This window comes from Cupressus sempervirens, chromosome 10 (genome assembly GCF_028749045.1).
Source record: "Cupressus sempervirens isolate cs-2001-9-10 chromosome 10, ASM2874904v1, whole genome shotgun sequence".
NCBI classification, from domain to species: Eukaryota; Viridiplantae; Streptophyta; class Pinopsida; order Cupressales; family Cupressaceae; genus Cupressus; species Cupressus sempervirens.
The window spans coordinates 624815845-624839507 of NC_143127.1; the positions used below are offsets into that span (position 1 = coordinate 624815845).

Genomic DNA, 23663 nt, shown 5'->3' on the forward strand with positions numbered 1-23663 from the left:
TATATTATGACTAAGAAGCACAAGGGGGAAATGGAGTTAATAAGTCTAGACAATTTATTGATCCGATGCTAAACAAAAATATTTTGGAAAATATTTTGAATTGTTTTTACATGATGGCCAAGCTATATGTAAAAAGTACACCCTAAGAGAGAGAGAAATGTTTGAAGATTTTTTTATGACAAATTTTGATCATGATAAATGTTTTTTCCAGTAATCCCAAAGGCGGAGATTGTTGACCCTAAAGGAAATATTAGTATTGTCTATTAGCAAAAAACACTTAGTCATTCACAAGGAAGAGTTGGTTGGTCAACACTATGACCAAGCTATAGTGAAGGATGAGCAATAAAGAGTAGAAGTGCATAAGTTCAGTTTGTGTCGAGAGCAATGTATAGTCACCAAGCATTCATTAGTTATCGAGTTATCAAGGAGGAAACACATCATCTAAGTTAAGTTTTATATAAGCCAATTAATTTAAGGATAAAATAGTTCAAGTTGAGCATAGCATATGTCGAGAAACAATAGAAGAAACTAAGAACAATGGCACATTAGAGGCTATATGTATCGAGTTATAGAGTTTAATTATATTAGTTTGGAATGACACAAATTCTTTTATAAACTATTTTTCCAAGCATGAAATGTGTTTCTACTATTGAGGTGAAGACCAAGGAGTTAATTACACCTATAATTTTGTATCATTAATCCGTATGCAATCTGAAGAACCAATTAGAAAATTGGAAATGTTAAGCAGGAAAAAGGATGAATGTGGATCATTAATTGAGATCTAGAAGTTTATTTCAATGTATATGCAAGTATACTTTCAATATAAAATTTTGATGTTTCAAATTGGAGGAATGCATGTATGAAAATTTGAAGGAAACTCAATGTTGAAGGAGTAAGGTGATCGAGCAGTTATTGGATAGTGAGGATATTTTATTAGGATTTTAGTGTGAACTGAAGGACTAAGGTATTGTTACATTCTAAACAGTGTACCAGGTGAATCTCTTAACAGAGTGGTCCTAATAGGCCTGCTGTAAACCTCCTAACAAAGTACTTTGTGAAGTTGAAATCCTTTTGTAAGGTAGACTTAACTATCTTACTTTCTTTTAGCAAAGGAAATCTCTCATAGGGTAGATTATTAGAAGTGATCAATTCGTAGCCCTAACAAGTATTCTGTTACTATAGTAGTGAATTTTTTTGGTGCCATCCCCACTACAATTTTACCTTCACATTGGAGGGTTTATGCATTACAAAACTTGTGTCATGTATTGATTACTTGTTTATGTATTTTATTCATGATAGTAGATGTTCTAGATCTGATATTACATATCATTACATGATGTTGATGATTTTTGTTAATGAGCAGTTGGTGAATTAATTGTCTATAGTTTATTTTTGAAGTAGTGAAAGATTTTTGAGATCCTAATTCACCTGTCCCCCTTTCAACATCTCACTTTTCCATTAGATTTCCAACATTCTTGATCCTCTAGTCAGTGCCAATGAATCATAATTCTCCAATAATATTGTTGGATCTTGGGATTAAGTGGCCTAGATAGATAATTTCATTTATCTTTTCTTATGACTATATTATTAATCTTTTGAAAATAAATATATTACTATTATAATTTTTAGCTTTCTAGAGTATATTGATACTATAATAGAAAAAATACTTTTCAGCTACTCTACTTTTAGCTAGAAGACTTGATGTATTTTTTTATCAATACTTAATATATGCAACACAACAAATCAATGTACAAATATTCTACAAAATACACATCCTAGAATGTGAAAGGAAGGATATCATATATTAAGTACACTAAAACACATCTCCTAGTTAACAAGTATGCATCTTATAGGAAGGATATTAAACTATAGAAGACATGTTTCAAAGAAATAAAATAGATCTCACAAAAGATAATTTGTTTCCACCAGTAAAAAGGAACAAAGTGAAAGGCCTATTGTGCCACTCTTGAACATTTTATGTTAAATAATAGAGACTAGTACCAATAGGGAGGAGAAATACTAAGTGGTATTTATGAAGAAGGAATAATATATCTTTCATATAAGTAATCTTACCATTTTTAACTTTATGATTAACATACAAAATGAATTCCACATAATTACAAAGTAAATTTTCATTATTGTAGGAAAAAATACATAAAATTATAGTAGTAGCATTATTTTTGTAAGGATGATATCTTATCCTAGGTGTAGTCAAAAGGTAGTAGTAAACTCTTAATGATAAGGCTTCTCAAGTATGATTAGGAGATAAGATTGTCCAATTTGAAAAAGAAGGTAAAGAGGAGGTTATGGATGGGATAAATGAGGAGGATTATTGGTAGGGTAATCATAACCAAGAACTCACATATATTGTCTTTGAGGAATGTGAATGTGAAGCTTAATACCATGTTCCTCGATAAAAATAATTACACCTTTCGAACATTGTCTAGTGATAATATTAGTGTGTGTGGTATAAGTAGTGTGAAGCATGGATGGAGAGAATGTTTTGTCTTGTGGGTGGTGAGTAAATGTAGTGTAAGGAGGAATTCTATTTGGAGCAAGTATATATAGGACATTGAAGGGTAAGTATGGTTGATAATGAAGAAATGATACACTTAAGAACCATTTGATATCACAGTCATGAACCATACTTTGTATGTATTGAAAATTAGAAGGGGTAAAAGGAGAATGAATGTGGGTAGGATTGGGCATAGGATTAGGAGCATCACTAAAAAAGAGTCTAATTTTATCTTAAAAAGAATGAAAAATTTACATGTTCAATTGTAATGGTTGTCTTGAAATGTGCTTTATCAAGAAACCTTCTATTAGTTAACCTCATAATAACATATGAAAGAAATCCATATAAAGATATGAACACTATGAAATGAAATAAATTTGCAAAAATATCATAGGAATGATAAACAGATGTAAGAATAATAGTTACCATAAAAATAAGTATGCACCATAATAGCTTAGAAAATGTCATCACTACAAAGCAAGATTTAAATACACGAGATAGGAAAATCTAACTAGATAATATAGGATATTAGGTTCACTACAAGAATATGAAAACCTAATAATAATAAAATAATCTAACTCCAAATAGAATGGGGCACAAATAAGGTTCACTAATTTTTTCAATTATAATTGATACAAAAAAAGAGAAATCACAAGATTTAACTCAAAAGTCATAAAAAGGAGATGTGTTGGGTTAACCAAAATGTTCAGTGGTTAAATGGAAGTGTCCAGTAGGATACAAACTCCATTTCATGCTAAAATTCAATACAAGAGAAATAGGAGCTTTTAAACGTAACTCTTAATATAACCCAAGTTAGATTAGAATAACTCAAGGAGAGAAATGGGTACTAATTATAAATTTAAATTATAGCGAGAAACTGTGTAGGCACTTTCAAGTCATACTAAGTTAGACTAAATTTTTCTAACTGTAAATGTAAAATTGAACTAATTAATCTAATGAGAAGTATAAGATTGATCTAGGTGCTAAATATATGTGGTCTTCATAATTAAGAAATGAAAATGGATCGAGAAAAAAAAAAAGTAAAATGAATGATAGAGTAATCACCTTGAAATATATAGAGAAATATAATTCTTCAATATAAAAATTATGGATTTGAACTCGTGAAAAAAAATTCCAACTAGGAATTCACAATCTGAGAAAAAAAAAAACAAAACAAAACAAAACAAAAACCTAGAAAATGTTGTTTTTCCATGGGCACTGGGAAGACATTGACTTGTTGGTAATGTTTCTGAATGCTTTACAATAAACTCATTGTAGTCCTAGGACATATTGATAAAGACAACCCAATTTCTTCTATAAAAAATTCTTCGACTAGTTTCTAGATATGTAGTCACAATTCAAGTATCCTACTCATGCACATAGTAAAACTTGGTTATTATTTTTGGTTTGATGGGGATTCACCTTGGTTTTGACCTAGATTATGGAATTAACCTTGAAATCAAGATGTAAAAGGAATGATAGATAAACGCTAATTTAATTTGTGATATTATATTTTTATTTTTGACGGGTAAATGCTTTGACCTAGAGCTATGAACCAGTGAGGCCACAAATGGGGGACCTCATCCCCACAAGATTTGAACCTTGATGGAAAGGATAACAACTTAACAACTTAACCATCACAACATGTCACTATTTCTATTTTAATATGTGATATTATTAAAAATATACAATCAATTTTTTTAATGTCATTGATTTGATATGTGATCAAGTATCCAACTATAATAGCCTTTACTCAAAGAAAAGAAATGGAAACAATAGAAGTTAAAACCTTATGAAGACAAATTTATGTGGCATGTCATGATGAAGAATGAAATAACTTGGATGATTTGGAATAAAGATGTCCTCATTAGAATCCATACTCCACTACCACCTTAAAGGAAGAATCTTGTTGTAAGATGAAAATGCTTAAACTCGATGAATGCTCGAAGACACTCTCTTGAAAAATCACTAATGTCTCTATGATCTCTCTTGATTAATTGTAGAATTATTATGATGGATTTTTAAAAAATTCCAATCCTCCTTATATACTTTTTTAATGGGAACAAATACGAAGCAGGTAAGTTAGGGAGCAATATTCAATAGTTTAGAAAAATGAGACACTTTGAGTCCCACAATTAAAAAATCTTTGAGGAAGAGATTGACCTAATTAAAACCCTTCTAATAAATGTTGATTGATTAATGAGGAAGCATGAAATTGAAGGTCCTAGAGGTCTAAGAGAAGGTGCAAAAATAATATGAAGATAATAAAGTATCCAGAAGATATGGCCAAAAAGGTGATAAAATAGCACCTAAAAGCCATTTTAGAAGATAAAATATTATCTACAGATACCAGAAATATTGGGAGAGAGAGAGAGAGAGTTTCAACGTATTTGGTTTACATTTCTAATTTTTTTATCTATAGGTGTATTATAACTTATGCTTCTTTTTTGTTTTTCACATAGGTTTTACCTTTTTTGTTTATTTTATGCATAGGATTAATTTTTATTTTTATTTTATGCCTAAGGTTTATGTTTATGTTTTATTCCTATGCTTTGTTTGTATTTTCTACTTAGGATTTACTATTTAAGCTATTTTTCAAGTTTTATGTTTTTTATATTGTAAAATAAATATTGCTAATAAAAAAACATTTTTTAAAAATATAAAAAATAATTATTTATAGAGAAAAAATAATATACAATATTTTTTTTAACATAAAAACTAAAAGAAACTAAACAAAAATCAATAAGCAAACTTGGTGACTAAAAAATAGATGGGTAGAGTTGGTCCACAAGGTTGATATGATTGGGCATCTGTGAGCTCCAAATCGATATCACATTTTTGAAACATTAGAAATGAGTGAAAATGGGTCAAAAAAAATTATTTGTTTACAAAATATGCACCCAATTTATATGTTTTAGTCAAACTATTAAAGCAAGACGAGCACCTATTTCTAGTGACTAATTTTTTCAACTTGTTGATTTTTGCAAAATTAAGACCTAACTTTGTGCATTCACCCTACTATTCTATGAAATTATTCACACGTAGATAATGATGTCATCAAGATCATATTTCTAACAATAATCCATATTCGTATTATAATAAAGTGAGCCTTTCATATTATAATCTAAGTAATGATCTTGTATGCAAGTACACATGCCTTGTACTAAATCCCTTAAAAGGGTATTACTTTTAGCAAATTAATTTTTGGATTGCATCCCCACCACATTTCTACCTTTTTCAGGATTCCAACATAAAAATCATGGTGTTATGATGTTTTTGAAGTATTAGATAGTAGCCAAAAAGATGACGAGCTAATGTCAGAGTACAAAAAGGCTAAAGGATCAGTCAGAGGTTGCTTCCCAATCATCTAACCAATACTAGTTTTATACTTCAAAAGACAAGTAAGTTCCAGAATAGAACTATCAATACCATCAGTCTTGTTATTGATCAGTGAATAAAATAGAAAAACATTCTAGCAGTAAGGAAACGTATTACTGCTATATGTTCAACACTTAGAAATATACATAAAAATTAAAACCCCATAGGGCATCAAGTTCAAAGTGATTAACAACATAATAGAAAAAAGAAAAAACATAAACAAGGCTAGCTGCCCTCATTCTTTTTAGGTTCCTCATCCTTCTTCTTCTTAGGTTTGCCCCTATTCATACCCACCTCCTCCTTTTTGATAGGTTTGTCCAAAAGTGTCTTTAGCCAGTCCTCCACTAGAAAATCATAGATGGAGTGGGTAATCTTGCTCTCCCTGCCAAAGTCTTTCTTGTCCTTATTCACCTATAAGAAATGAAGGGTAGTGGTAGTGAAATGCATAACTTTTGTGGAGAATTCCACCATAGTCTCAAATTTTAGGTAGATGTCAATGTTATTGTCTGCCATCTCCTTCACTGACTACTCTAGCCTATCCAATTAAACCTTCCTTTGTCTCTAGCCATGGCTATGCTTCCCATTTTTTCCCCCACCTTTAGGAGTACCTTTCATGGGGGAGGTGATATCCTCCTCCCCACTTCTACCTGGGGATGGGGCAGCATCGAGTGGATAATAAATGTGAGAGGGACTATGAGGGCTAGAGACAGGATTCTTCCCAATGTCTTGGTGAGGTATCTTCCTCTTGGTGGGTTTTATGTCACTCTCGATTGACTCAAAGCTAAAAACCTGTTATGATGTTATGGATGTCCATGCTATTTTTTATGTTTGTAGTACTTCATAAGTCTTGTTTAAATTTAATAAATCTAGTTTAAATTTAATAAATCTATCGATAAGAATGAAAATTAATTCACCCACACCCCTCCCCCACCCCCCCCCCCCCCCCCCCCACACACACACCCCCTCTCACCCCCTAGTCTTATTTGATTCTACATTTCTCTACACTTGATTTTTTGTACTAATTAGAATGTTATGTTGATGTGTTGCTAATAGAAGAACCATTGTTTTGGTTGAAAATATTTCTCCATCACTCATCCATGAAACACCAATAGAATCTCCAAAAAAATTCTCCTTTCCTAACACATATCTGTATATCTAACTTGGGGCTTAACTTGACCTATTATCATTTTGCATCATCACTACAATACAAAAATAGAAATTGGAGTAAAAATAAAACTACACAAGATTACCCTTTGTCTAGTGCAAAAATGAAAAATAAATAGATATGTAATTATTTATACTTGTTCAAGAGAAATCATATTCTTCTATAAGAAATTATCATTTTAAAAAACCTTTGAAGAAAGGATTTAACATTGGAATTGCATTAGAAAAATATACATATAGTCTATTTTTCTTTAAGATGGATTAAATTCCTTCTATAAATCTATGATGGATACTCCTATCTATCAGATCACTTTATACAATTCTAAATTTTGTAAACTTTTTATCATCATTGATGGAATGACTACAAGAAACATGCACTAGGTTTCACATCCCATAACTTGAGTTAATTGCTTGGATTTCAAGTTAAATGCTATCACTTCAACATTGACAAGGGAAAAAAAATTTTAAAATTCAAAATAGTCACCTATCCTTCCACATGTGTGTAGTGCCTACACTAGTTTACATTTTACTATATTTCCAAACTCTTTTAGGCCAATTTCATGTTTGATGATTAGTACTACTGTTTTGAGATTATCAAATATTGTTTCAGATTCAGTTAATTCTATGATGAGATTACTTGGTTCTCTATACTTCATGTATGCATGATGATTATTATAGTATTTTAAGTTGTTGATGATGATTAGTTAGATGGATTATCATATGTGTTTTCTTATGGATACTTACCCCATACTACATGTGTATGGTGTGTGTGTGTGTGTTTTCTTTATGTATGGCATTTTTGATGTGGTTAAGGAAGGGATTCATAGTCACTTGCTAGTCAAGATCTACATGATGCACCTCTTCCTACCATTGCCTATTTAGCTTAGAATATAGTGTTTGTACATGTGTGGATTTTATGTAGGTTACAGATACTGAGTATCGACTTCCCTAAATTGCTAGGATGAGCATACCCTATCGCATTATCTCAATGGTAAGAGAGGGGAGATAAATACTTAAGTCCAAATCCAAAACCTTTAAGGCATTTTTCCTAGACAATTAGGACAAGTATCTGAGTCATCTACCCTCTAAATGTGTTGGATGACATTAGTTCATTATTATAACCCTTTAGTTTTATTTTGAATGTTTTTTTCTATGATGGGTTTTCATATTTTATTTTATGAGTCCTTGGCATGGTGTTACATCTAGTATCAGAGCCTGAGTTTCTACATTGGGAGCTTTGGCTATATTGGAATGCCACTAGTGTTATCCAGTTGAACAAAAATGAAAACTTTAAACTATTATGTATATCTTTTTCAAACTAAAACTTGAACTAGTTGAACTAAAATAGAACTTAAACTTTTAGTTGTATATTTTTCATACTTCAACACTTAGACTTCAAAACTAAAATTATACTTAAAACTAAAAATTGCACTTAAAATGTTTCAAAACATTTTTCTTTTATCTATGCTTTACAGTAGTATGCTTTTTGGTTAATATAGCATCATGTTATCTTGGATATTATTGTTGTAGTGTTCTTAGTGGAGTCATATCCTCCTACAGGGGGAAAGGCTCTAATGGGGCGCGCATAGTGAGTCCTTTAGTTTTTACCATACTTGTAGGCTTCCAAGAGTAAACCTAAGTCTAGTGGGGTGGATGTAGTGCCTACCCTAGTTTACATTTTCCTATATTGCCAAACTCTTTTAGGCTAGTTTTATGTTTGATGATTAGTAGTATTGTTTTGAGATTATTAGATATTGTTTCACATTCAGTTAATTTTATCATGAGATTACTTGGTACTCTATACTTCATGTATGCATGATGATTATTACAGTGTTTTCAATTATTGATGATGATTAGTTAGATGGATTATCATATGTGTTCTCTTATGGATACTTACCCCATAGTGCATGTGTATGGTGTGCAAGTATGTTTTCTTTATGTATGGCATTTCTGACGTGGTTAAGGAAGGGAGTCGTAGTCACCTACTAGTCAGGATCTACACAATGCACTAGTTCTTGCCATTGCATGTTTAGCTTAGAATATTGTGTTTGTACATGTGTGGATATTATATAGGTTATAGGTACCGGGTATTAACTTCCCTGAATTGCCAGGATGAGTGTACCCTATCGCATTATCTCAATGGAAAGAGAGGAGAGATAAATTCTTAAGTCCAAATCCCAAACCTTTAAGTCATTTTTCCTAGAAAATTAGGAAAAGTATCTAAGTTGTCTACCCTTTGAATGCATCAGATGATGTTAATTTGTGATTATAACTCTTTAGTTTGATTTTGAATGTGTTTTGCTATGATGGGTTTTCATATTTTGTTTTATGAGTCCTTGGCAGGGTGTTACATCTATTATACATATAAAATTGATCAGGAGAGCAGGGGCAACCAACCCCCCACCCCCCCTTCTTACCTTCCCCATGGCACATGTGAATATGTTGCATGGTAGCTATGACTACTATCGTAGCAGTAGGTACAGCCTTTATGGTAGTACATTGTTGCTACTATAGGAGTGGCACTACCATGGTAGCAGCCTTTGAGATCCGTTCGTAGTCATCGTGGCTAGAACTTCCTTATCTGCATTCCTTTTTATTCTATCTATGTATCATTATGATGGATGGTTATATTTCATGATGGATGTATCATGTATGGTGGATGGTTTCATTTATTTTATTGTACTTGTATCATGGATCCAAAGAGGATGATGTATTTCTATTTCTATATATGTATATTCTTTTAGCCTTTCATACCCTGTGACATGTATAGTGGATGATTGAGAATTTTGAATTTTACTACCAAGAGGCATTCAGAATAAATGCATATTATTTAAATGGACATTGGACTTTATAATTATTCATTCATATGGATGTGGTATTTGATGGACTTAGTAATAATTAAATTTAAATGTGATTCAATGTCATGGGATCCTTAAGGAATGTAACCTGTAATGTATGCTTTTAGCTGATTGTATGATATTACTTCCGCTACTATGTGTTTGATGTGTATGTTATTCTTCTTGTTCGAAAAAAAAAAATGTTTGGAAAACTTAGTAAAACTTTAGGTTAATTATTTTGGATCCCTTGGTGGGGCGTTACAATGTGACTCTTGAAATTATTTTGATCATGCTTCTCCTCGAGGGTTATAGATTTGTATGATGTATCATTAACAAAGAAAAGTTAACCAGGATGAAGTTATATGACATGGAAACATATTAATCTATAAATATAATGGTTTCATGGAATCCATATTACAAGTTTTAAATTTTTACAAAATCCTCCTTTCTTACACACATTTCAACTAGATCATCATACTTTATGAAATGGCACTTATTTATATCAACTTCACACATTATTTATAAGTTTATATGTCTAATATAGCATGAATGAAAGAGATGTATAAATAGATATCATATTCCTATTATAGGAGATTGAGTCATATATGAACATTAACAAAATTAGTTGAAAATAGTAGGTAACTGATACTCAAAAAATCATTACATGCTAAAATATGCTAGAAGTAATCCTAACTTTTTATATAAATAGAAATATAATACTCAACCTAACACATACCAATCAAAAATAAATAAATTTAAACATAACACTAAACTAATGCTAATTTAATAGGAACACCAAACTTAACCCTAATGATAGCCCCAGTTATATCAAATCTATCTTCAACTCCAATTCTAATACCAACCTTAATTCTATTTTTATCTTTAACTTTCATTAATTAATTAATATTTTTCTTATGGATTTAGACTGTGTGTATATTTTGAGGCAACATTTTGGGTCACACACCATGAACCATCATCAGGGCTAGAGAGAAGCAAGGAGATGAAAAATTATGGTCTTTGAGAGTGTGAAAGATACATACAATATGAATCTAGAAACAAGATTTAAAAACACTATTAATTGTAGAAATACATTTACAAATTTTAGTTTTGATCGTAAATTTTACTATAATATAACTTTAAACCTTAACTTTGATTCTAACCCTCCACATGATCGTAACTTGTCATGATTCGTTCCTAACACTATTTTGATATAGGTAGCCTATGCAAACATATAAGTATGCAAGAGAGGTGTTAAAAACCTTAAATTTAAATTAGACATTGGCTTTGGTCTTTCTTACTCAATCCTCGGTAAAGAATACTATCCTACAATTTTGCTCAAACTTTGAATGTTTATGAAAATTCTAATGCAGGGGATGCTTCAAGATCATATTTTTATTTGGAAGAACATAATAGGGAAATGGTTCGTGGGGATTAAAATGGTTTTTTATTAATAGAAGTAATATATATTTGGAGAGGTCTAGTTGTGGTTCAAAATAATTTAAAAGCATTAATTTCATGTTTAATTCGAATATTTATAACAATTTTATTTTATCAATAAAATTTTGAAGCCCTAGAGATTATATTATTAAAATAAAATTACAAAATATTAATTCAAATGGACTTTGGTAGGAAAGAACGAAGAAGGAAAACCTTCAGTCTTTCCCAGGACCAAGGTCCTATACAAAGCACAAAATAAAAGGGGTGTACCCTAGTTTTCCTAGCCTACTAGAGATATAGCCTTTTTTACAAGAAATTTCAATGTTTTCATCTATTTTCCAATTTGGTTTTCTTGATATTATATTTAGGTGCCCTCATCCTTATTGGGGTTTTGGAAAATATTCCTTCCTTTGTATCTTGTGGATTCCTTATGTCAATTTTTACATAGTGATTGATTGTCCAAATTTGAGCATCTTTCTTTTTCCTTAACACATTTAACTACATACAAACTTGGAATCCTTTATCTCTTTTTGTCTTCTACAAGAAACTTCAAACTCACATGAAACTATTAGCCAAGAGTAACCAAAAAAGAAAGGAAAAAATCTCTTATTCTGAGGATCCTAATTTTTTTGTCAATTCTTTAAGTTTCCCATTTTACCTTTTATGCTTTCTTTATTTGCATTTAGGAGTGCTTTTAGTTTCTTTATATATTTGCAATTTATTATCACTTAAAGTTTTGATTGGTATGGAGCCTTTTTGGATCAATTGATTGATATAAATATCTTTGCTTGTTGATTTCATAAATATTCTACAAGTTTCTACATCAATATGAAATCAATAAGAAATAAACCTATTGCTTTGATTTAATCCCTAATTTAACTAGGTAGTTTGATTTCTTTTCCATTAATCCTTCCTCTATTTTGGTATTCATGTAGGAGTATGTACTTTTTAAGTTTTATTCTTTAACAATTATTATCCTGAATTATTTCTGAATTTTAAAAGGACCTTGACTAAAAAGCTGGTAAAAATGGAGAAAAATCTACAACAAGTATAGATATTTATAACATTTATTTACTGTGAATTTCTAAAAAGAATTATAATAATTTAATTTTAAATAATTTTTTATTCAAATTTTGATTTATAAAATTTTTTGGATTAAGGTAAAAGAAGGTTTTATAGGGTCCTGATATCAAAATCAAATTATTTAAAAGATGAAGTCCAAAATTACAACTATGCTATCAAAATATTGTTAGAATATATAGTCCACTAATATAACTGAGAGGGGGGGGAGTGGGGTGTGGGCGCAGTGGGGGTCAATCAAAACTATATAACTACTATTAAAATCATTTACTTTAAACAATCTTAACCATATGAGTAATGTTAACTAAAACCACAAGAACATACTCATACATAATTAATACCAAATATGTTAACTAGGTAAACCCTTGATCAAAGGGAAAACTCCAGTGGGGATAGTACCCATAAGATGATGTACTAATATAAATATTCCTTGTTGGAGGATAGACCTTGTTAGGAGTATGTTACAACATTTAGTACATATGAGTCCCTATTAGGAGACTTTGAATCCCTTTCAAGAGATTCCAACCCTGTTAAGAGTTGTGCCAACCCTGTTAGGAGTTGTGGGAGATAGCTAGACCCACTGCCCAAATAGCTCCAAGGTGAAGATCAAAGAACCCCCTATCCAAATGATCACTATATTATTCCTTTTCAGAATAATAGAACTGAAATGTACTTCCTTCCTCTATCTCTGACTTATTAGCCAGACTTTTGCTCCTTCAAATCTTGTAACCAAATCTCATACAGTGCATCTAATGATCCCTTCAATCACTTACATGCATTCAGTAAGAATTCTTCTCCTTCTTGCACTCTGAACTAATAATTCACATTTCACTTGATCGTCTAAATCAAGATCACATCACAAGCAAGGAAAACAACTTTCCTTTTAACCATATCTTCATAATAATTCCTTGATTCAGCCTTGAGGCTTTCCTAGTTAATTAAAATAAGATAGTTAATTAATTCATGATTACAATAACACTACATTAGCTCATAGTCTATATAAAACTTCACATGTGTGAGACCACATCTTGCGCACATGCTGCCATCATCAAACAACTATCCTCTATCACTATTGAACTGCACATCTCTTCATTACATCTCAGATGAAAGATAGCAATATATCATTAGAACTCTATTTTCTGATACTTTATTTCTACACTACTTCTAGTAAATCAAGTATAACTTTCGTACACCATTGACTCAGACTTAGTCCTCTTAACCATGTCATCAGGAAAAATTTAGGAATATTTCCTCCACTATGCATCATCTAAAGTGTCCTCAGCTTCTATGCATACTAAGATTAATAATTGTTATTCTTCTAGTCTTTATTGAATTATTGCTATGTTGACATCAATGATAAATCCAGTCATGAATGCAACATATCAATACTCTTCAATGCTTATGATGCTCCCACAATGTAGTATCATCAACATTCATGCTAACAAAGATAGGACAAAAGGAAAAAACTAGCACATAGAGTAGACCAGCAAAAGAAAAAAACTAAAAAATAAATAGGGAACCAAAGGTAGAAGCCAACTCCTTCATGAGCTTGGCCACCTAGATTTCATCTACCTCCAGGTCCTCCTTCATATTATTTGATGTTGCAATGGATTTCCTAATCAATTTTTTCCTTTTTTCTTTTATCAAAGCCTCCAACCACTTCTTCCTAGTGTCATTTGTCCTCTCCAATAAAGTCTACCCTAAGTTCAATGCCCTCTGTATCCACTTTTCCTTTACTAGTGATTAGTTTCTTTACCAACCATTGGATTTTGGAGTCATTGTCCCCAATAACTTCCTTCAGCTCCTGTATTTCCCAGACTACCCTCTTCCAATCTTCTTCTGGCCTCAATCTCTTTTTCATTTCTTTAATAACACAATTTACAAAAGCTATTGATGCCTCCACTTTATCCTTAAACTTACCAATTTTGTTTAGACAATCATAGTTAGGACTAGGAGCAATGACTTCCTTTTCCTTCAACTTTTCCTCCACAAGTTCTTCTTTAGGATCTTTGATTTATAAAATTGTTATTTTCAATATTAAGTGAACATTAATTTCATTAAAAAAATTATGATAACATTTAATACAAATTGTAATCATATTCATCAATCTATTCTTACAATTAAAACATAATTCTAATGATATTTTTAAATTTGTTCATAACCTATAGTCTTAATGTTAACTCTAAGTATAATCTTAATGTTAAGTTCACTTTTTTTTTATTGGATATATTATAATATAAATAATACTACCATATATGTTTTTTAACCAAAAGTGAAAACACTATATAGTTAATTAATAATAATATTACTATCATATGTTATTGTTAATAATTCATATAAAATATTCTTAAAACATTTTCATATTGAATTCCCCATACAACTACATGTCTAAAACTCTATAATACTTCGAACTTGATACATTGCCAAGCACATCTAACAATAAGGAGACTTCATCTCTTGAGTCCTCCATAGCTACTGAGTTGCAAGAAGTACAAACTGAGGCACAAGGACTTGAGTCACATTCTGAAGCTACTGAGCCAATGCCTACCAAGTCTGAATGACCTGAGCCTGAAGTTAAAATTCAAAATGAAGATAGTACAATTCATTCAAAAGGAAAAGAACCTGTATGGGCCAAATATGTCAAAAGGCATCATGCACCTCATCAAATTATTGAAGATAAATTAGAAGGTACTATGACAAGAAGAAAATTGAAAGGTACATGTTTACTTGTTGATTTTGAACCTAGAAGTGTTAAGGATGCTATAGAAAATAAAATTTGGATTGAGGCAATGGATGAATAAATAGAACAGATAGAAAAGAACAAAACTTGGACTCTTGTACGTAGGCCTAAAGATAAAAATATGATTGGAACAAAATGGGTATTCAAAAATAAGCTAAATGAAGATGGACAAGTATCAAGAAACAAAGCCAGATTAGTGTGTAAAGGCTATTCTCAAGAAGGATTTGATTATGGTGAAACTTTTGCTCCTATTGCAAGATTAGAAGGTGTTAGGACCCTACTTGCATATGCAACTCACAGAGGATTCAAATTATATCAAATGGATGTTAAATCTACATTTCTGAATGGAATTCTTGATGAAGAAGTCTACATTGAACAACTAGAAGGTTTTGTTGATCTTGACAAAGGAGACATGGTTTATAAATTGCACAAAGCACTATATGGTCTCAAATAAGCTCCTAGAGCATCGTATGAAAGACTACATAACTACTTGATATAGATTGGTTTTCAAAGAACAAATGATAACAGTAGTCTATACATCAAGGAAGGACCAGATAACAAAATTGTGTTGGCGGAGATATTTGTGGATGATACTTTATTTATAGGAAGTGGTGATCTATGCAAAGCATTTTCAGAACAAATGAACAAAGAGTTTGAGATGTCGATGTTTGGTGAAATAAAATTCTTTATTAGATTGCAGATATAGCAAAACAAGAATGGTATCTATATCACCCAATCCAAGTATGTAAAAGAGATACTCAAGAAGTTTGGTATGGAAGATTCTAAACCAATTGGTACCCTTATGTGTACTAGACTCAAACTTACCAAAGATGATGATTCCAAAGAAGTAGATCAAACCTTATGTAGATCAATGATTGGAAAATTACACTATGTAGTTCACATGAGGCCTAATATTGCCTTAGCAGTTGGGATAGTGGCAAGATTCTCAGCTAAAACTAGAGAAAATCATATGATGGCAATCAAAAGAATCTTGAGACATCTGAAAGGTACTGAGGACTATGGCTTATGGTACAAACTTGGAGGAAACCTGGACCTAAAGGTATTCACTGATACTGATTGGGCAGGAAATCTTGATGATAGAAAAAGAACAAGTGGTGGAGCTTTCTTTCTTGGTAAAAAGTTGGTATCTTGGACAAGCGAGAAGTAAAACTACACATCCCAATCCACAGTAGAAGAAGAGTATGTAGCAGTAGCAGTAAATTGTTCTAACATTTTTTGGTTCAAACAATTGCTGGAAGGAATGAAGGTTGAAATCAAAGAGCTAGTAGTTATGTTTTGTGATAACACCAATGCAATCAACATATCCAAGAACCTAGTGATGTACTCCAAAACTAAGCACATTGCTATAAAATATCATTTTGTTAGAGAATTGGTGCAAGATAAAGAAATCAAATTGGAATATGTCCATAAAAGGGAACAGATTGCAAACATATTTACTAAGCCATTACCTAAGGATGCATTCTTGTATCTAAAAGGTACATTAGGGGTCATTCCCCTATATGAAGCTCACTAAATGAAGTTTTAGTAATACATCAATAGGAACCAAGTTGAAGATCAATCAGTTGATGCAGCATAGTCAAGAGAATATTGCATATGAATCAGTACTCAAGGTACATTTATACTAATTTGGTATGTGTTGTCTTTGGCATGTGTTGTCAAAGAGGGAGAAGATTATTGTCATATATTTTTGAAATTTTTTTTTGTCATTTCAAGAGGGATAAGTTATGTAATTCCTTCACAAAGGTAGATTATTGCATGAAAGAAGGAGTTCTTATGTAAAATCAAAGAGGGAAAAATGTTCTATCAAAAGAATCTTATTCTCAAATTTCATTGTGCTATGACATGTTTGTGTTGCCATCAATGCCAAAGAGGGAGATTGTTGGACACAATTGTCTAATTGTGTGTTGTCTTTGATGTCACACAAATTTCATATCAATTGTCAATTAGTGCTTACCTCACTTGGTCAGTAAGACAGTTTTCCTTGTCTACCAAGAGTTTCTGAAGTTTACTCTGTGAAGATAGTGTCTATCGAGCTCACTCGAGCATCAAAGGAAATTATGGTGAAAATGGTGTTAACCAAGTTCACATGGTTAACAAAGGAAAGTTGGACAGAGTTTGTGCTAACCAAGTTCACTCGGTTACCAAAGGATTTTTGCAAGTTCATAGTGTTAATCGAGCTTCTGTTGGTTAACATAGGAAATCATCTCAAAACTAGTGTTTACCAAGAAGGGTTGGCTAATGAAGGATTTTGTTTTGGTATATGAAGCTTAACTATTTCAAGTATTGGTTCTAGCTAACTATGGTAATGATTATTGGTCACTCTAATTTGTAATGAGCCCACTTGACAATCTGGATGATATAAATATAACGTCAATTTGTGATTTTCAAGTGTGTGTGCAATTGTGTTGATTGAATTGAAAAGAAAAGAGAGGGTGCAAACTTGAAGGATAAGAAAGTATCCTTGTGGAGCATAAAAGTAAATATTCAATTAGGAAGGATCAAAGTATAAGCAAAATAGAGATCTAAATTCAGCAATTCAGTTGCATCACAATCAGGTCATTTCATTGTTACTTTCTAACCATTGTAGTAGTGATCTAAAATCTCTTAACAGAGTTAGTTTAACAACCAATTGTAAATCCTCTAACAAGGTGGCAATTCCATTAAATTGTTTTAAGACCTCTTGCAAGGCCACTCCTAACAGGGTGATTAAATCCTCTAATAAGGTCACACCTAATAGTGTGTTTTGTAACCTTTAACAGGGTTGGCTCTTAGCAAGGCTCACTTTAGAAGAGTGAAAAATAGTAACTAGTTACATTGGTAGTTTTTCCCAAATTGGGTTTCCACATTAAATCCTGGTGTCTCATGTGTTCATGTTATTTCTCTTATGCTTGCAAATTAATTACTATTAATGTTTTAAGATCTGATAAAAGTAATTCACACCCTACGTATATCGAGGTACAGCATTTTCTATGTGTTTATCGAGTGACAATAGCAATTAGTTTTCTCAATCGAATTTTTATTATTAATGTCTAAGGGATTTGGGATTTATTTTAGTAGTAACTACCTCACCCACCCGCTCCCCCACCCCGCCCCCCCCCCCCCCCCTCAGTTACTCCTATATTTCCAACACCCCAATGTAGTATCATCAACATTCATGCTAACAAAGATAGCACAAAAGGAAAAAACTAGCACACAGAGTAGACCAGCAAAAGAAAAAAACTAAAAAATAAATAGAGAACCAGAAGTAGAAGCCAACTCCTTCATTAGCTTGGCCACCTAGATTTCATCTATGTCCATGTCCTTCTTTATATTATTCGATGTTATAGTGGATTTCCTAATCAACTTTTTCCTTTTTTCTTTTATCAAGGTCTCCCACCACTTCTTCCTAGTGCCATTTGTCCTCCCTAGTTAAGTCCACCCTAAGTTCAATGCCCTTTATATCCACTTTTTCTTTACCAGTGATTAGCTTCTTTACCAACCATTGGATTTTGGAGTCACTGTCCCCAATAATTTCCTTCAACTCCTGTATTTCCCAGACTACCTTCTTCCAATCTTCTTTTGGCCTTGATCTCTTTTTCATTTCTTTAATAACACAATTTACAAAAGCTATTGATGCCTCCACTTTATCCTCAAACTTACTGATGTTGTTTAGACAATCATAGTTAGGACTAGGAGCAATGACTTCCTTTTCCTTCAACTTTTCCTCCACAAGTTCTTCTTCAGGATCTTTGATTTATAAAATTGCTATTTTCAATATTAAGTGAACATTAATTTCATTATAAATTTTATGATAACATTTAATAAAAATTGTAATCATATTCATCAATCTATTCTTACCATTAAAACATAATTCTAATGAGATTTTTAAACTTATTCATAACCTATACTCTCAATGTTAACTCTAAGTATAATCTTAATGTTAAGTTCACTTTTTTTTTATTGGATATATTATAATATAAATAATACTACCATGTATGTTTTTTAACCAAAAGTGAAAACACTATATAGTTAATTAATAATAATATTACTATCATATGTTATTGTTAATAATTCATACAAAATATTCTTAAAACATTTTCATATTGAATTCCCCATACAAGTACACGTCTAAAACTCGATTAATACTTGGAAAATATTTTAATTTATAACTACCAGTTTAAATTGAAGTAAAATATTAATAAGATCCCCCATTGAAAAAAATTTGTAACATCCAATCATAAATTTTACCCGCCTCGCTCGAGCATGAAACTGTACTCATAGGAAATAGAAAACACGTCGATCAACTATTCAGACAATATCAATGGCAGCAATGATCTTATCTCTTTTATATTGTTTCGAGAAAACAGAATACCAGCGAGGGAAACCAACAAAATACAGAATTTATGTTTAGTAACTATGTTGTGAAAAATATAATGGTCGCAGGTTCAGATATCAAGAGGAGAACGCCTCATTCTTTTGAGGGAATTAGCACTCCAGTCCAGCATTATGCTCCCCAGACGTTTGTAAATTGGCGTTTTTAGGTTACTGTCCTTTTTATCTTCTCCGGCTTCAAAATTCTCTTCTCCCTGCAACAACTCAAAATGATCCAGCCATGTCAATATTTTACCCACAAAGTTATTAGTGCTGAAACGGTTGCTATGAGTTAATCTTAACAATCACCTTTTCTGTTGGCGACTCGCACATTGATGTTGCATGCACGCCTTCATGCCGTTTACTGCTGCTAGATCTGATCTTTTCCAATCTCCTGCAAATTAGGCGGGAAAAATATTCCCTTCAGACAATAGATTTGAATGCAATACTGTTATTGTTTCCATCTTAAAATGAATTCGTAGGTTTTCGGTTTAACAAGATTTGGACCTGTACTTCCAGCTGTAAGCGACTCTTGGAGAGTCATAATTGGCTTGATTGCATGGCATTTTGGTGCTGTAGCACAGAAACGAGGGGCCTTCCAATAGAATCACATCGCCTTTTGGCCATTTTATGCTGCAAACGTCTGAACCGCTGCTTCTATCAATTGACCAGAAAGATAATGAGTTAACCTCTAGTTTGCAGGCCCCGTGATTTACCAGCCCGAATATAATATGCCACAAGTATGCTCCTCCCTGCTCTGGATTTCTCCTCAAACGACTCTTCATCACCATTTCCACTTCTAGATGTGGACTCGATTGATTCTTCCGCTGCGAATTTGGCGGAATTTGGGGCCAAGATAGAGGACTGTAGCCGATTCTCGCTCCACCTTTCGCCAGATGTGCTAAGCGAACAGTCTTGTTTGTGTTTGGCGAGTGAATGCACAGCTTGTCGTCTTCGAGTTCAATGAGTTCTTCATCCGTCTTGTTTTCAGAAGGGATTAATGAACTCTTTGGGAGCGATTCGTTGGATGAATCGCAAGAACTTTCTTCCTCGTTGTCTGAGAATGCTTGTGGAGAGCACGAGCTCTGCTCCGTCAATCGCGGATCTTCAACCCGGGAAACTTTGTCCGCGTTCTGGAAAATATTAATGTTAATCTCTACACATTATCTCATCAGAAATTGTACCTTGCTCAGTTAAAGTTACTGTGGTTCCAAATTTCAACCTTCCTCACAAATTCTCAACAAATGAGCGATTGTGAAGAAATTTCCGCTGGCAATTGTGCATGAATTATTCTTCCCTAAATTCACACAGAAATCAATCTAGGGAATAATATTTGAGCAGAGAAATTTCGATTGGCTTTAAAGAACTTAATCTCTAAATTACACCTAACTTCGGCCGAACTAAATAACTTTTAGAGCTTTTGACAAACTTTATCAGCGAGCTGATCAATCACCTTAAGATTATCTCGATTGGAATGTGACAAATCTTCCGGTTTAATTTTATTTTCCCTCTGAAAGCAGTCAAGCATTTGAGACACCGACTTGTCGAGCACCGTGAAATCGATACGTGTAGATTCAATCATCCAATCCACCTGGTGACTGCCTTCCAAACCATTTTGCCTGCAAATTTTAACAGAAACGACAGTATAAAGGAGAGCAAGCATTTCTGTTTGCAAAGATTTCGATCATTTTCATAAGTCTGAGGGAAATTAGGATTTTCGATCATTTTCATAAGTCTGAGCGAAATAAATTTGGCCAAAATATTGCCAAAAACAAGATTCCATAAACTAATAGTTTGCAGTTCAAATTTCTGCTTAAAAATTCTGTAGAGAAAATATTCGTAGTCCAAGAGTAGAGGAAAAAAGCAGAACCAGGCCCTCTGTATGTGTTGAACGAGGATCCTGTCGACTTTATTTTCAAGGTCCAAGAGCTTTTCCTCTGGAAAATAAAAGAATATATTCTTTACGACGGATCTTTAAAGAATAAAGATAAATTTTGAAAGACAAATTACAAGTAAATATTTCATTTACCTCCTAAAACCCGCTGCAATTTAAGCAACCTGTTACAATAAAGTCTTCGAAGTTCTATCAGCTTGAGTGCATCGCAGTCGAGGATTCTGGCAGAAGCATCCAATTTTGAAGTTCTGGCAGCGTTCTCATTCCGAAAAGATTTATATCGATTTGAAGAGAGAGAGACATTGAGCGCCTTCAGATCTGATATTATCCTGCATGAAAGAAGGGTAAAATTTATCAAATTACGGAAAATGTCCTGAATTGTTTTAATTTCTGAAAAACCTTTTTCTCTTCATGTAAATTCATCAGATCTGGCATAACTGACTTGTTAGTGCAGGAAGGGAAAGGGTTTCTGTAAGGCGCTCTCCATACCATCTCCTGTATGCTGCGTTATCAGAAATATTCATCAAATAATATCAATTTATTTCACACATAATGCCAGAAACTGATCAGCTAAAGAACATAACACGCTGCATCAAAACACTGAAAAATTCTTACAATGAGAACTCGCGCGTAATTTGATCGTCGATAGCGCTCCACGCCATTATTGTTGAGAACTTGCTCAGACGTCCCGCTATAGACGAGAGGAAGACTAACATTAAAAACCAAAAAAGTACTCCTATAAAAGAGTTTTTAACCCACGGAAGATTAGGGTAAAGTCCTCCCAATCGTGCGCCGCAGTGCAAGTATAATCACAACTCACTTGACCTTTACCTATTTATTATTTATTATTAAAATGACTATATATATATATATATATATATATATATAGTCATATATATATAACTCTTATATTATGAAATTTTATTTGTTTAAAGATATGATTTCTTCTTATCATTTTTTAACATTCAATTTGTGGATCCAAATATATGTGCTTATTTTCTCTTACTAAAGAATACATACACATTTCAAATTTTATAATTTTTTGTATTTTGTTAACAACTCATTATCCATTACATGTGATTTAAGATCTATATCATTTCATTTATTTATTTATTTTAAAACCATCTATTTATAATAAATAATCTTTTCTTTTCTTTTGAAAACTATCAATTCATAATAAATAATTTCCATAAACCATCAATGTTATCCTTGATGATTATTCCTTAAAAATACTCTTGAATTCTAATAAAATTATCTAGAGCCAACAAATGAGAGATGAGCAAAACAACTAAATGGACTGATCATTGGGACCCTTATTGTTCATTGATGTGTCACGGTTTCTAGGAAGGTTTTGTGTTATGGCCTTCATGGACTCAATCCTTCTACTTTTCCTTATTCACTTGATACTTTTACACTTCTTATCTTTCCCATGCAACATACATTTTAACAATCATTTAGTATGCTTAGAATTTTAACAATCATTTAGTATGTTTAGAAATTTAAGGATATTTATTTCTATATTAGATTAGAGGAAACATTAATTAAACTAACATTTAAGATAATTAATTTATAGGTGTCAAATAACACATTTCATATGCATATTTTCATTTAGTCTTATAATGGTTTTGGAGAGCTTCTAGAGCTAGGGAACTTGATTTTGATGATTTGTTGAATATAATAATCTTTTTAAACATAATTAGACAAATGGATGTGGGGATAAATTAGCATATACATTTCAAAAATTCAAATGTATATATTAAATTTAACATCAATTTCATGTCACTGGGGATTGACCTATAGAAAATTATAAGTCTATATAAGATTAACTATTGTATGAATATAAAAGATACTAATTTGAAATTGCAATGAATAGATTTCAATATGTCATCAATGTTATCTTTTGATTGTTCCCTAAGAGTACCATGTCTATTTAAAATGTATTTTCCTAACATTCTAATCATAAGTTAATTGAGTCACATCCAAAGTGGCATGAAATTTTAAAAATATGAGTTACGAATAATAAACATATTTTCATCAATTTCTTAGTTATGATTTTATGTTAAACATTTAGAAGAGTAATAAAACTTGGTAAAAAAAACAATGAAGTTTGTTTTTAATCTTATAGTATCATAAGCATAGAATGGGTTGTATATCAATTCAAACTTTGGCCATAATGCATTGTTAGTGAACAAATTTTCCTGCAAGAAAATGTGTGCCAATATGACCCTGAAAGCCCAAGTGAGAGGA

The 23663-nt window shown here is 31.9% G+C and overlaps 1 protein-coding gene across 1 annotated transcript; it reads right to left on the reverse strand.

The window, feature by feature from the left end:
- Positions 1-19294: 19294 nt before the first annotated feature.
- LOC149535393 (uncharacterized) lies at positions 19295-22127 on the reverse strand. The gene is made up of 8 exons (XM_089807740.1): positions 22032-22127; positions 21859-21918; positions 21552-21745; positions 21393-21459; positions 20976-21141; positions 20030-20655; positions 19832-19916; positions 19295-19737 (listed from the first exon to the last, which is right to left on the reverse strand). The coding sequence occupies exons 1-8, from the start codon at positions 22076-22078 to the stop codon at positions 19597-19599; spliced, it is 1386 nt and encodes a 461-aa protein (XP_089663866.1). The 5' UTR covers positions 22079-22127; the 3' UTR covers positions 19295-19596.
- Between the last annotated feature and the right edge of the window lie 1536 nt (positions 22128-23663).